The following is a 13937-nucleotide window of genomic DNA, read 5'->3' as shown; positions in this document are numbered from 1 at the left end:
TTTGATCATTCTGTGGTAGATTTTTCCGGGCCCAAAAAAAGTGTTCTAAGAGGATTAACAGCAACTTCCCATCACAAATGCACAAAAGTGCCCTTGTACTCTTACGAGTTTTCTTACTGACTGTGTAGACTGTCCTCAGATATACTAAACATTAACCTTCAAAAAAGGATGACAGGGTTTACAAAGGAAAACTCTTACATGGAAAGTGAAGTTGATATTTTCCTTCATACATGTAACTGGTGAATCTTTCTCTTCTGCTCCATAAACAAATGAGGTTGGTGACACAAACCTACAATGGTTTAGAAGTTATTAATGAACAGAATTGCTGTATATCATTAGCATAACTTTCTGCTCCACACAACCTCCAGTAAGATCAGTTGTAAGAAAATACCCAAGTTTGCTTTTAAGAACACAGTGTAGAAATTATCTACCTTTAGATTAGAAACCCTCTGCATTTGTACTCTTTCCTTTCAAAAAGGCAGATGAATCATAAAAAGTCCTAAATCCTCACCCAAAGCTACACTCCATGAATGTCCCACAACAAACCCAGAATACAATCCATGTTAAGCAAGAAATCTGAGGATCTGCTATGYTCTTATTAGGTACATCTTTCTCTAAAAAACATTCCATTTTTTTTAAACAAACATTAGTCCGTTAAGAGACAAGTTCAAAGCACCATGGATATCAGTGKTCTCATCTCACAATCTTACAAGTTTATGGGTCAGAACCCAGGACAGCTGTGCCATCTCTGTCCCAGGATTTTTCAGCTACACCACACTTCTCCTTGAAAGCTTTGTGAATTTAGAATAATAACAAGACAGTTCTATGGATGTGCAGGTACACAACAGGTGACTTACCCATGAGTATTTAACTCAATCTCATATTTTAGAGGTATAGGTAAAGTTAGCATGTTATCCAGCAACATGTTCCCATCTTCATTTTTACTACAAAGATGCAAAGAGAGAAAAATCTGTATTGAAGGCATCATCGTATTCTATGCACTATTTTTGTAAACAAATACTAAAATTTTTCAGTTTATTAAACTAAAAATATTTGATTGGTAACAACAGATCAGGCAATAAAACCCCCCACATTTTTTAAAGGCAGAAACCTGCTCATTATTTCAGTATCACTTTTTTTTTTTTTGCAATTTTCCTTATATATAGATTTGCAACCAATGTACTTTCTTGCAATCATGCTTTGCTAAGCCTTTCCAGTTTTATCTGTTTTCCAAAGTTGTAGTATTTTTCATTAAGCAATTTTTATTAGATTTTACCAGGTAGCATTAATGATGATGTTGAGGTCCTCCTCTGCTCTGGTTAATGAGCTTGCATCCAAGAGGAAACTATAATCCAGCTGTAGAACAAATAAAATTTTCCTTATATTAAATGATAGTGTATCTTGACACAGTTTAAATTGAAGTATTTTATTAAACTCATTTAGAATTTCCTATTCTAAAAAAGTCAAAACTAAGAAAATAATTGCTTTTTGTGTTTTCTGCCCCCTTTTTATTGACCTAACACATTTGTCCATGCCAGTAGTCAGCTCACTTGTCTAGAGGCCAAGCACAATCAGTTGATGCATAATACAAACATGGTTGTCCCTTAATGAATTATTCCAGGGAATTTTCAACCAATTAATTTTCAAAGTAGCAGGAGAGATACAGATATCAGCATGATAAGAGATGTTAGTTAGGAATGAATAAGAGATTATGGAAAAAAGGGCTTTTTTTCCCCACATGAAAATCCTTCTAATAAATTTAGGGTGTTTTACAAGCTAGGAACTTCATTTGTAGCTTACCTTTAAGTTGTGATCTACATATAAATAACCAACACTGCACTTAAGTGTCACTGCCTGAGTTCCTTTATCTAATACTTCACAATGGATTTGTTTTYCTTCCTAAAATAAAGGACAAATTAGTAATGATTAAAATAAGAAAGGTTTTTTTTACAGACATTTCACATCACATGCACACACTAAAATTGGGTGCTTTATCTTTTTCTGCACCAGGTGTTATTTCACTGATGCCAATATCTGGGATATCCATGACCACTTAAACATAACAGATTATATTGATTACTTATCAGTTACTTCATCTGCTGCTTGCTCTCACTGAATCCAAGGCACATTCACCAGACCTGGACCCACCCACATTAAAGGCCATAAAGGTGGATCTGGGGGATTCTCTATGGAGAAGAGTTATTTTTAAAGGGCAGAAAGAGCACCATTAGATTTATGACTTCTTATAAGCCTGTGTATTTGGGAAAAAAAGCAGATTCAATGAGATCTTTGTGATCAATGAAAACGTAATTATTAGCCAAAACCAGCCATAACATCCTCAAATAATTTARAAACATTTTTCTATTGTTTATTTTAGTTGTGATTGAAATTATGTAAGTCATCTGTACTGATTAAATTGCACTTGATTTAGGTAGCTAGAAGTCTGAGAACTTAACAACTGAAGTTTTGGCAGCTTTTGATGAAGGGATGTAGGTYCAATATCTAAAGAAACTCAACAATTCATAAACATAATTTGAAAAATGCCTGCCTGAAAAAGAAAAATATCAAATGATTAGTATTTGAGAGGCTTTTTTCTTACCAATTCTAAAASTCGCATGTAATAAAGACCTTTAGGGATTTGAATGTGGAGGACAGTTTCATAAGCATCATCTCCAACACTAAGCAGAGAAATGTTCAACAATAAAGTCTTCACACTTCCAACACCAAGGTATGTTTTCGTATCATGAGGCCTATAAAAATAATTATAAATGGAAAGTAATTCTAGATACAGCCTGTATGCAAAGCTCTTCCTCTCCTTTAGGTAATTTCAGTTGGTTCTGACAAAGCTCAGCTGTAAGGAGATGTAAGGAAAGGTTTTGTAACTCAGTTTTATACCTAAGGTACAATTCCAGTTATAAGATGGTCAACTCCAGCACTGCACCTCTTAAAGCCTGGAGGGGTTAATGAGAGAGCAACAACATTGTCATCAGTCCAGTTGTGCTTCTGGCCTTTTTAAGATCAGTCCTTCTCCTTACAGACCAGAATTGCTAAGTACCACTGCTACAGTCTTTTCAGACATTATTTCAAAATTCACTCTTTGCACTCAGGATAAAGGACTGAGTTAAYATGAAAAGGGAAACAGTGAACATGCCTGTCTTATGATCTATGTAATGTTCTATAATCATGTTACAAGTACAGACACCCTATCAGGGGCTAAAAGTAAACTTCAGCTTGACATTAAAGTTTAATTAAGACTTGTAGAAAGGGTGCCTAGAAATAGACATTTATCAGATATTCTGGCTCGAAACCAAAGCATTAGTCACTGAACACCTTTGGGAAAGAAGCTAGCACTTGCAAAAGCAACAGAAGGCAAAAGCACTGCATAAGCAGATATGTTCCAAGACAAAAGCAAATTAAAGAGAAACACAATGTTAACATTTTGGAGGCTTGTCAAGTTTTGGTTAAATCTGWATATTGTTTTAGTGCTTATATATCTACCACTCAGTCCTGTTACATGTGTTGAAGCTGAGCTCATTAACAATATCCTGTCACAAAGATGCCTCCCAGCTTAACACACAAGTACACAAAAGCACCAGGTGCACATCTGGGACTACAACAAAGCTGAACTAGAGCTTTTCCCCGGTTGAGCTGGTAATCATATTTCATTCTTCATTAAAAAATGCATGATGCAGACTAGAAATTTACAGAGCAGACCAAAATCTAAGCAATTTAAACAAAATATGATAGTGTATACATGAAGACTTGTTACTCAGTAAATAMAGCATTACATTGCAATCCCTGTTTGATTTCTTTCTTTTAAAACCAAAGATGTTTGCTTTGCTCCTCAAGGATAATGAATGCATTCTGTCTAGACAAAATAAATTAACACTTCACAGCTAACTAGTTTTTAATCGAGATTTTAGGGGCACAAGGTAATTTAAGGTGATACTTCACACTTTATCAAGATATTTAGACTATTTATTTACACCATAAACCTGCTGCTGCTCTCTACTGTCAAACAAGTATGTTGTAATCTGTTTTCCTTTCTTAGAGCTTCCAAGTACTTACAAAACTGCGTTGCTAATGCCACGAATGAAAATGCTGCACAACCATTGTTTCTGAAAAGTCTATGTGTGTTTAAATAAAATAACCATCCAGCATAAGAAAATGAAAGGGCTTAAGACTCATGCTACAGGCCACACATTAGTTGGCAGAAGGATACTCATCTTMCTCTGAAATCTATGAAGATAAAAAGGCTTGTGCTCAGGATCMCACAGGTGTGATTAACCTGCATTACGTGCCTGTCAGTATCTTTTGATGCCATTTTAGGTTGTCCACACTAGTATTTTGATTTAAATAGAATCAACTTTAAAAGTGATGAACAAAATAAGAAAATCCAGGTTACAAACAAAATATCAAAGTAGCTGAGATTCACAAGAGGTCCAATTTCTTGTTTTGCACACCAACTACCTGTACTTCTCTTTGAAATATAATGTTTCAATAATGAAAAAGGTTGTGATAATAAAATACAACTAAAAACAATGAAGTGGTTCACAAGAATATTACAGTCTTTCTTTTCATAAYGCTAATTGAGACTTTGTACAGTGCAAATACAGCACCTTCAGAAAGAGCAGCAGAAATAACCAAAAGCTTGTCAATTTTACAGTAGTTATGATGTCTGCATATTGACCATGCATTGTGCAGTGTTACCTTAACCCAGTCATATATGAAATGTACAACACAAATTAATGTTTTTGTGAAAGTGTATTTTATAAACTGTAAAATCTTCTAATTATCCAATAACARTTCTTCAATTATATAGATTTCTGTTACATTTCCTGGAAGATTTATGATTTAAAAATATTCTTCAACTAAGCACTGCTTTAGTTCTTGTATTTTCTTGGGAAGTCCATAGTCTACTTTTGCAAATCACTGCTATTTATATACAAATTATTAAAAAATAATTTAGATAAAATCTTACTGAATCTTGTCCAAAAAAATAAAAGCTGCATTATACTTACTTTGGAAAAACCACTTTTCCAGAAACTCTCAAGTCAGCCGAACAATTTTCTTGGGAGCAAAATCTTGCGAAAATAAACTATAAAAATCAAAAGACACTTCAGTGCATTATGCTTTTTACAGTGAGTAACAGTATTTCCAAAGAAAGAAACCTATCATMTAATAACTATCAGAAAGAGTCTAATAGCTTTTACTCCTAAAATACAATGCAATCAGGCTACGATTACCATTTCCAAACACAATCTGTGCATCCAGAGTAACAGTGAAGAGGCTTTCCAGACTCAGTCTCTCACAGTTAAACCTGTGGGTGTATGTTCAGACAATTTTATTACAGCAGTACATAAAGAGGACAGAATGTTTTAGARCCTCCAGAACTGATGTCTGTGCAGTCTCTCCTGTCTTACAGCACATTAATTTTTGCAAGAGTTTCATGACACAACCTTTACCTATCATACTGTTAGGAAGATTTGATGAGAGTAGAGACACCAAGAGTTGCAGGTGTCTGTGCCTGGTTTTCAATATGTTATAGAGCATGTTTATGTTGTTGTATTCAACACCACCCACTTTCACTCTCTATAAATCTGAGGTTTGTAAAACAAAATTTTCCATGAAAATGAGAAATCAAAGCATGCCATTTCAAAGTAGCTTTTACATATCTCATGAGTTGTGATGGCCAATTGTATCTCATTTACACGAGTCACAGAGTAAGCTGAGTTGGAAGGGACCCATCAGGATCATCGAGTCCATCTCCTGGCCCTGCACAGGACACCCCAAGAGTCACATTCTGTGCCTCAGAGTGTTGTCCAAACACTTCTGGAACTCAGACAGGCTTGGTGCTCTGACCACTTTCTGGGGAGCTTACTATTTCTGAAAAGTTAAAAATTCAGTGCATTCTGACTTTTGTTAGAGTCTCTTAACTTTCAGTAAGTTTTTTTGAGGGGGAAGAAAGATTAATTTCATACTTAGAGGATACAGAATATACTTTCTTCCCCCCACAGACTTTGTGTTTGAAAACATGAAATACCTTCACAGAAGTAYATTTCAGCAACATCACTCAAGCACTTCAARAATAATGTCAATATGATATTGYGCATTTAACATASATATATTTTTAAAATACAGTTTTATATTAGAAAATGACTAATGCTGTAAAGCTGAAAAAGAATGGATATTTCAAAGAGTGAATTGCATACACATMTATTCTGAGTTATATAGTACTATAYATGMTGGCAATTTCTCTGCACATACATTTTTTTATTTTTAAATCATAATAGAGATTGTGTAAAAGTTCTGCAAAGATTATTTCTTTAGCAAAAAATTGGGCATCTTTTTAGCAKTCAGTTAAGATCAAGGCACTAGGTGCTGGTCTGGAAAATGCATTCCTTCACAATCCATAGCACTGATTCACATGCTATGAATCAGTGAAGSTTTTTTTAACTGATGATTAAAACATGAACATTTACTGCATTGGAAAAAAGAGAACTCATACACTAACCTTGCTTTTTATAACATCTTTTTCTTTCCTGCGTTGAAGAACAGGTTGAAGTGGTAAAAATTCTTGAGCACTTCTTTTCTGCAGAATATGATGCCCCAGATGATAACTTGCTTCAACATGTACAGGAGTCAAGATATCCCTTACATCTTTCTACGAAAATTGGAAACCTAATGAGTTAATCATATAAGACAAAACATGGATGCTTATGTTTTAAAATTATAAGGTTGCCTAGAACTCATTAAAACAGCAACACTTATTTTCYACATGTAAATTAATTCCATATGGCTCCCATAATTTTCCAGACATCTTTGTTGCTGAAGGAGGTAATCAGAAATGCWTAAAAGCATAATATGTTTAATGACAGCAACAGGCATTTCAGAATGGATGATTCTTCTATGAGGAGAAATCTTATTGAATAATGAATCTACTTCTGTCAATAATACTGCCTTACATCTATGAAATGCTACATTGCCCAGTTAGAAAAATATGCAAAAGTTGGCTAAAATGGAGGAAGTCAACCAGTGGAATAAGACCAGACAAACGCCATGGGCATTTATGTAGGAAACCAAAAGGAGTTCTCCCTCAGTGCCACTAAATCAGGTCATGACTGCATTTTATTTTTCAGCCTCTTTATTTCCCATGCTGTATTAAAAAGATTGAACTCCTCAATAAATGTCTATTTTGTACATGAAGCCTTGCCTGTGTAGGAATGTTTAGATCAGAGCCCAAATTACCTACTTCTGAAAACTGAACAGCTTGAAGCACCAACAAACCTGATTAAATTACTCCCTAAGCGTAGGGGATACACAGACACTGATTGTCCTTCCACATGGCCACTACTTTAATTTTTATCTGCAAGYTTGTGTTAGCCAAATCATATATTATCTAATTCATAATAATTTTCCACAAGGTCTTCTCTGCATCTGCTTTATATTATGTCCATTAAACTAATTAGCTATTAATTAGCTTTTACTCAAAATACATAAAATTTATATTGTCTCTTGCAAGGACTGTACTTGACAGACATTCACACTTACTTAACTTCAGGAACTTCATACAAGCACAGAAACCTCAGTGGGTGGAAGGAGACACTTATAATGCTATTAATTAAGAATTAAAAAGAAAATTGAATTCTACGGAGGAAAACAATACTAATGACCAACTAYAGAAAGTGAGGCAAATCAATTCCTTCCTCCTACACAAATACCGGCTAMTGCTGGTACAGCAATCTGTACAAGGTCAGCTGTCAGTCAGATCTCTCTTAGTTTACAAAACTCTGATAAAGTAAGTGGCAATTTGCCATTGCTCCTCAAGCAACATTCACTTAGGTGCAASTATCAGCTGAGATGCATCTGGGCAATTTTCCAGTAGGTAACATAAGCTTTCCTTTCTACCCTGAAGSTTTATGGTGAAGAATTGGCTTCTAATGGAGTCACAAACAAAAAATGAAAGGAAGAAAGAAGAAAAATAYATCTAATAATATTTCCCTGCAGGTTTCTTTGTAGCTGTAGAAAATTAAATTTATTTYCCAGCCTTTGTGCAGGATCAACTGCACCAGTCACCCTGATAGATGTTAGCTTCAAAAGGTGACAGAATTGCTACCTTGAGGATTCTCAAGAAAAGGTTAGGCAAACTAGTCCATTATTTTATTGCCCTTAATTCCCCTTACATCTAAATACTCCTTCTCTTCCCCTTAGACAAGGTCTAACAGGAGATAAGTCTATTTTTTCAGAGTTTAATAAMATATGGTTCCTTTGTGTCCACTGATTTTTATTACTTGTTGCGGTTTAGGTTTTCCAAGTTTTTCCAAAATTTTTGTTGTAGAAAACAAGCTTCTAAGATGTTTGATAGAATAAAAGTGATTAACTTTTTCTTGTTCATTGAATAGCCTCAAAAATATTATACCCTTGTACTGATTACAGGGGTTTTTTTCCACTTTGAAGATAAGTCCCTCATTCATCTTTCAGAGGGATACATCAAGCATAAATAAAACAGTTCATTCCCTCCAGGGCAACAGCAACTTTGAGATAACTTTAGCAGGTAAAATCTTACTGACTAGATTCTTACTAACTTAATTCTAGGTCAGGACCACACTCAGTTTCAAAGGATGGTGGCTGTTGGATCAATCTCCAGTTCTGAAGAAACCAAGAGCCCAGCCAGCAGCTGGTGCCATCTGTTAGTGGTGTTGGTACACGCGTCCCTGGCTGACACCCCACAGGTCCTCAACAGCCTCCTGCTGTGACCAGAACTTCTACCTCAGTGGCTTCCTGCTCTGGCAGAATTTCTAACTCAGTAGCTTCTCTTCTGAAGCATTTCTATCAGCAGCTTTTTTTACAACAAAGTTATTTCTACAGCATGACAGACAGAGAACAGTAACCACATTCACTACTAGTCTGGTCCAGGAGAAAGACATATCTGTGTAGCCTTTACATTTGTAAGCAGAGAAGTAGGGAGACCACTTTTTCAGCACAGTGTATTTTCTTCAACTCTAAATTCGTTCATGAAACTTTCACAAGTGCTCTTCCTACCCCATTTCTACCTTCAGATAAAGAGTGGGTGCTGCATCCCTCAAAGGAAAACAATCAAGCAAGCTCAAGCAAGTGCTCTTCTTCACACCCTGCTAGCCTTTGGCTCCTTGCAGCAAATTCACAAAGCACACCATGCTATAAACCTTGAACAACAGACTTTTCTAGTCTTTATTTCCCTTCCTATGAATCAGGAATGGGTTCTTTCCTTTTTAGCTGAGTCTACCTTATCTTCTCACAATAAAAAAGGAAGCAAGACCATACACGTGTTCTTTGAAATAGTTACAAATGACAAACCATAAAAGGTTTCAGGATTTTGCATCAAAGAGTACATAGGAAAGTTCCATGAGAAATGTTCAGTGGAATATGCATGTTATGTCACATCTTCTTAGTTGTTTCAAACCAACCTCAATCTATATATGATGTGTCATCCATAAAAATGATGAAAAAATGTCAATAATGCCCATGTCCAACTTCATCACTGTGATTATTATTATTATTATTATTATTATTATTATTATGCATGTTCTCACCAATCTAAGAGATGGCAGACCAACTGACTTCCCCAGAGAAATCTGAGAAAGCATCAGAATTAAAACAAATTAACTGTGGAAGTTTTGAACACAAAAATTACTTCCAAAACGATGTAATGCAAATGTAAACAGAATAGGTCCTTTTGCAGCAGGTGTGTTTTCAAAGGAGAACAAAGGATTTACAGGATAGTACATACTGAAAACTACATTACCCTCAGAAATGCTTGATGATCTTTGCAGGCAGTAATATTGTTGTAAATCTTTACATTTCCTGAGATTGTATCATATGTTCCATTGGAGGAAAAATAAAATCTTGCTTGTGTATCCTCTTTTCGGTTCACATCAACACTCAGATTGTAAAGCAATACTACAAAATAAGACCCAGGGAAAATAAAGGCTGTAAAAATTTTATGGATTTATGGTAGAAATGACAATTTCTGACTCACTTCTGTAAGTATGTTCTGTAAGATCAATTTTAAAATGATCTGTTTAAAAGTGCTCTGACATAAATCCATACCTAATGAAAGCTTCTAGTACCCTGAAAATTGATTGCTTCACGGCTGTTCCCTGATACATGCTTTTACATCAGGGGTGGTTTATCAGGTTATATTTATAGTTTTCTACCAAAATCTATTTACAGAAAACCCACTTCAGTTAGTTACAGGGCTGACAGTAAATTRCAACAAACAGTTAAGTCAACAAACACTAACAAATGTTGTTTAACTTCACAGTTTTTTCTATTTAAGTTAGCATAAATTGTTATGATAACAAGTTGCAAGCAAGTTTCAGATCATTACAGTTCTATTACTTCCAAATTTTTGCCAAGAGTTAGGTTATGCACAATTTTTATTAGTCCTTTCTAATTTACGTTAAAATGCCCTATGTACAAGTCTAGCAAGGGGGAACCTTTTTGACTGCTCATCTTTCAAAATGAATATGAATTTCAAAAAATTTGGACATATAGCTTCACATATGTTTCACTGCATATGTTGTCTGTAATGTGCTCCCAAAGGTTATTRTAAGTTCTCACACAGAAAAGTTAAGCAATTTAATTCTAAATACCATGTCCTTGCGGGGCTGATTGCAGTTTACAAATAGCACATGACAAGTAGGCTAAAAACACTCCAGCAATGCAGTCAAATTTAGGCAATAAATTATTTTAAATAAATTCACCATGAATACTCCCTCTGATAAATACTGCTTCTAGCAATACCAATTTTTGGATAAAAGCAAAACATGCATTATATAAAATATAATATATTTTATATTTTATTTTTTAAAATTTTAGGTTTTATTTTTCAGTAATCTCTTTCACACAATGCCCCACAATGGGATAATCAGATGCTTGAGCTGGTTTATGAAGGAATGTCTTCTCTCTATTGCCAAGTGGAAGACAGCAGTCCCATATGGTTTGGTCCATGTCTGAGAAGAATGCTGTTAGAGGACAGCTAAATATCACCCTTTTTATTGTCACTGTCTTACTGAGGCCACATAACTCCAGTAGTTCTAGCAGGAATGTGCTGCTATTGTAATTGAACAGAAGTGTAATGGCTTGTTGTTCTAGGTAATCATGATATAAAAAAAGGTATCCATGTTTTCAGCTTTTCATTTKATACTGAACTCAGATTAATGGTCCATGCTACATGCCAGTAGCATTATTCTCTAAATAGGAGCATTTAAAATGAATACATAGACTGGATTTTTTTGTTTTCCARTAGCTTACCAATATAACCAGATACCTCTCGTCCTCTATAGGTAAAGCATATCTTCAAATTCATACAGGTGGCAGGCTGGTCATTTTCCATGCAGTCTAAATTAGTTCTGTTTATTGAATTGGAATGCTTTAAAAAGGCTTCAACAATTACCACTGGTTTTGTTCTATGAATAGAAAAGAGTGTTCACAAACGTTCAGAAATAGCTTACAGAATTTCTGCAAAACAAAACATCTCTTACAATCTATTTTTATATTTTAGAATTACAATTTTTCAGATAGCTTCAAATAGTTGTATGGACATTATTTGTAGCCTCAATAAGTTTCAGAATGATATTTAAGTAAACACCTCAAAAAAAAAGAAAATGTTTCACTTGTAGTGCCTCCTAGAGCCTCATGATTGAAGTTGATGAAGTTGATGAAGACATCAAGAATATAATGAGGTTAAATTATCCTAGTGTGTTTCAATAAATTGTACTAAAAATAGATTTAAATTGTGTGGTCTTCAAAAGCACCAAAACGTAGCACTCTCACCTCAGCACCACAGCAGAATCAGAGAGAAATGCACCAACTGCTACATCTGCACAAAAAAGATACATCAATAAGSATAATTTGTCAGCAGGAATTATTCTCAGGTATAAGCATTTTATAGCATATTCACCTTTGATCAGCATTAAAACACCATTTCCCTTTTTTTATTCGAAGGGATATGCTAATATTCAAAAATGGTTCCTCAAATATTGTCCACTGTCCATTAATGCTGCCTTAATTTGCTGGACTTGCAGATATTGATAATGTGATGATTTGATTTCTATTCCATGTTTAAGTGGTTGATACTGAAGGACAATTCAGCTATATAGGAAGTACTTGCCTTCTCTCAATACTGCTATACATGCACATATATATTGGTTTATATTTATATAACTGAATTTCTTATATCTATTATATGTATGAAATTATACATAGAGATAGAAAAAAATACTGACTTTATTCCAAACTCACTGAAATCTAATCATGCAAGAAGGGAAGAAATACGAACAGTATATATACTTCTCAAATGAGGTAGCAAAAGTGAATTGACAGAKGAATAACTGATATAAAGGTCTGAGGATGTGACTTCCAGGTTAGTGACCAASAGGTGACCTGAGAGCAGACTACCTGCAACCTACCTTTTAGCCAGCATTACAAATTAACCTAGATAACATTTCTGTGGACAGAGACAGAACATACAACATGCAGCTCGTGGTAACTTTGTGCTTTTGCATCCACAAGAGCAGCACAGACATGCCTGACCAGACAAAACATATCCCTGCAAAATGGCAAAATGTTCTGATTGCATGTATAAAGCAATTAATATGTACTTGGAAACAGTGAAGTTGTTTTACACCAAATTAGCACTACTTTTTCAAGGCCACAAGAACTGCACAARAGTCTTAATCCAATGCCATGAGCCCTAAGTGAGGTTAAAGTATTGTTCACTCAGACTGAGAGTCAGAGAGCCCAGAACTCCTGTCAAAATCCAAACCAGCTCATTGTGACACTAGTAGATGAGATGGCTGCTTTCAAAATATAAATCACATTTTTCTTCCTCTTATGCACTATGATCTTACTATTACATTGTTCTCATTCCTTAAATAATAGCTAGATGACTGAAAACTGACTGCTTGGCCTCAGCTTTACCTCTCCTGTTTTCTTCCCAAAGTATGAGATATGACATGTCATCTTAATAACAGATTCTGCTTCTGTTAAAAGTATCAAGTAGCACAGTAGGGTTGTTCCCTATGAATCCCTRTTCTTTTAAAAATGAAAAATAAACAGAATTGTTTAATTTACCTTGATAACCATTGTTATCTGCATCAATGCCGCTTGATATGGATTGTCCAAACATGCTTAAAGAATTACTGACTTCTTGGCCTTGTATTCTCTGAGAAGAAAAATGTAAAAGAGAAAAATATTCTTGGAAAGCTAACTCTGAGTTACAATTTCCAGTGAAAAATGTTAGCACAACAATCCTGCTGCTGAACATAGTTATGGGCTTAGCTGTGAGATTTACCTCTGAAAGTGATATTCCTCAATTACTGCAAATGTTCAATCCCATAAACCCTGCCTAAAGCGCCCAAAACAATTTATTTCTCTCTTACACTGTATATCATAACTGAAAATCAGAGATCATTTAGAAATTTGCTGAAGTCTTAAAGTATTTCAAATGATCAGAGTGTTAAATGAAGGGARAATGCTCTCAGATTCAAACTTAGGGTTTTCCTGATTGGGTATTTTTCATTGAAAAAGTGTACCTGTGAAAATGATGGTGTTATTCCATCTTCCCTGCCATTGTATATATAAATAGCCCCTTTTAGATCATCTTCTTGTGGAGCCCCAATTGCCACATCTGTGGAGAAACAATTCAGCAATGATCAGTTGACCAGGGAATATGAACATGAAAGGAATATGAACAGTTAAAGAAATGCAGATCACGATGCACGCAATGCCAGACTAGATTTAGATTTACTTGCCTGAATTCAAAGGCAGTGTTGAAAATAGATATAAAGCAAACAGAAACAATACAGACCAGCTCAGTAATCTGATTCTGTCTTAATTACTACGTATGGAAAACAACCATCAAATACAGCCATTTTGTTAAAGAYAGTCTATTT

General features: G+C 34.8%; 1 protein-coding gene across 1 annotated transcript in view; it reads right to left on the bottom strand.

Moving 5' to 3' along the window:
• Positions 1-13937, bottom strand: part of ITGA4 (integrin subunit alpha 4) — a 35311-nt gene that overhangs the window by 6622 nt on the left and 14752 nt on the right. Inside the window, exons 11-22 of the mRNA XM_057363745.1 lie at positions 13578-13672; positions 13117-13207; positions 11818-11863; positions 11296-11450; positions 9785-9939; positions 6515-6664; positions 5022-5098; positions 2600-2750; positions 1801-1899; positions 1277-1356; positions 858-944; positions 199-289 (exon numbers count right to left, since the gene is read on the bottom strand). Of these exons, the coding sequence (XP_057219728.1) occupies positions 199-289; positions 858-944; positions 1277-1356; positions 1801-1899; positions 2600-2750; positions 5022-5098; positions 6515-6664; positions 9785-9939; positions 11296-11450; positions 11818-11863; positions 13117-13207; positions 13578-13672 (1277 nt within the window). The remainder of the gene's footprint in view (positions 1-198; positions 290-857; positions 945-1276; positions 1357-1800; positions 1900-2599; positions 2751-5021; positions 5099-6514; positions 6665-9784; positions 9940-11295; positions 11451-11817; positions 11864-13116; positions 13208-13577; positions 13673-13937) is intronic.

The sequence above is a fragment of the Malurus melanocephalus genome, unplaced genomic scaffold (genome assembly GCF_030028575.1).
Source record: "Malurus melanocephalus ecotype Western Australia unplaced genomic scaffold, MMel_1.1 scaffold_30, whole genome shotgun sequence".
NCBI lineage: Eukaryota > Metazoa > Chordata > Aves > Passeriformes > Maluridae > Malurus > Malurus melanocephalus.
This window is presented reverse-complemented; position numbering and strand designations above follow the sequence as displayed.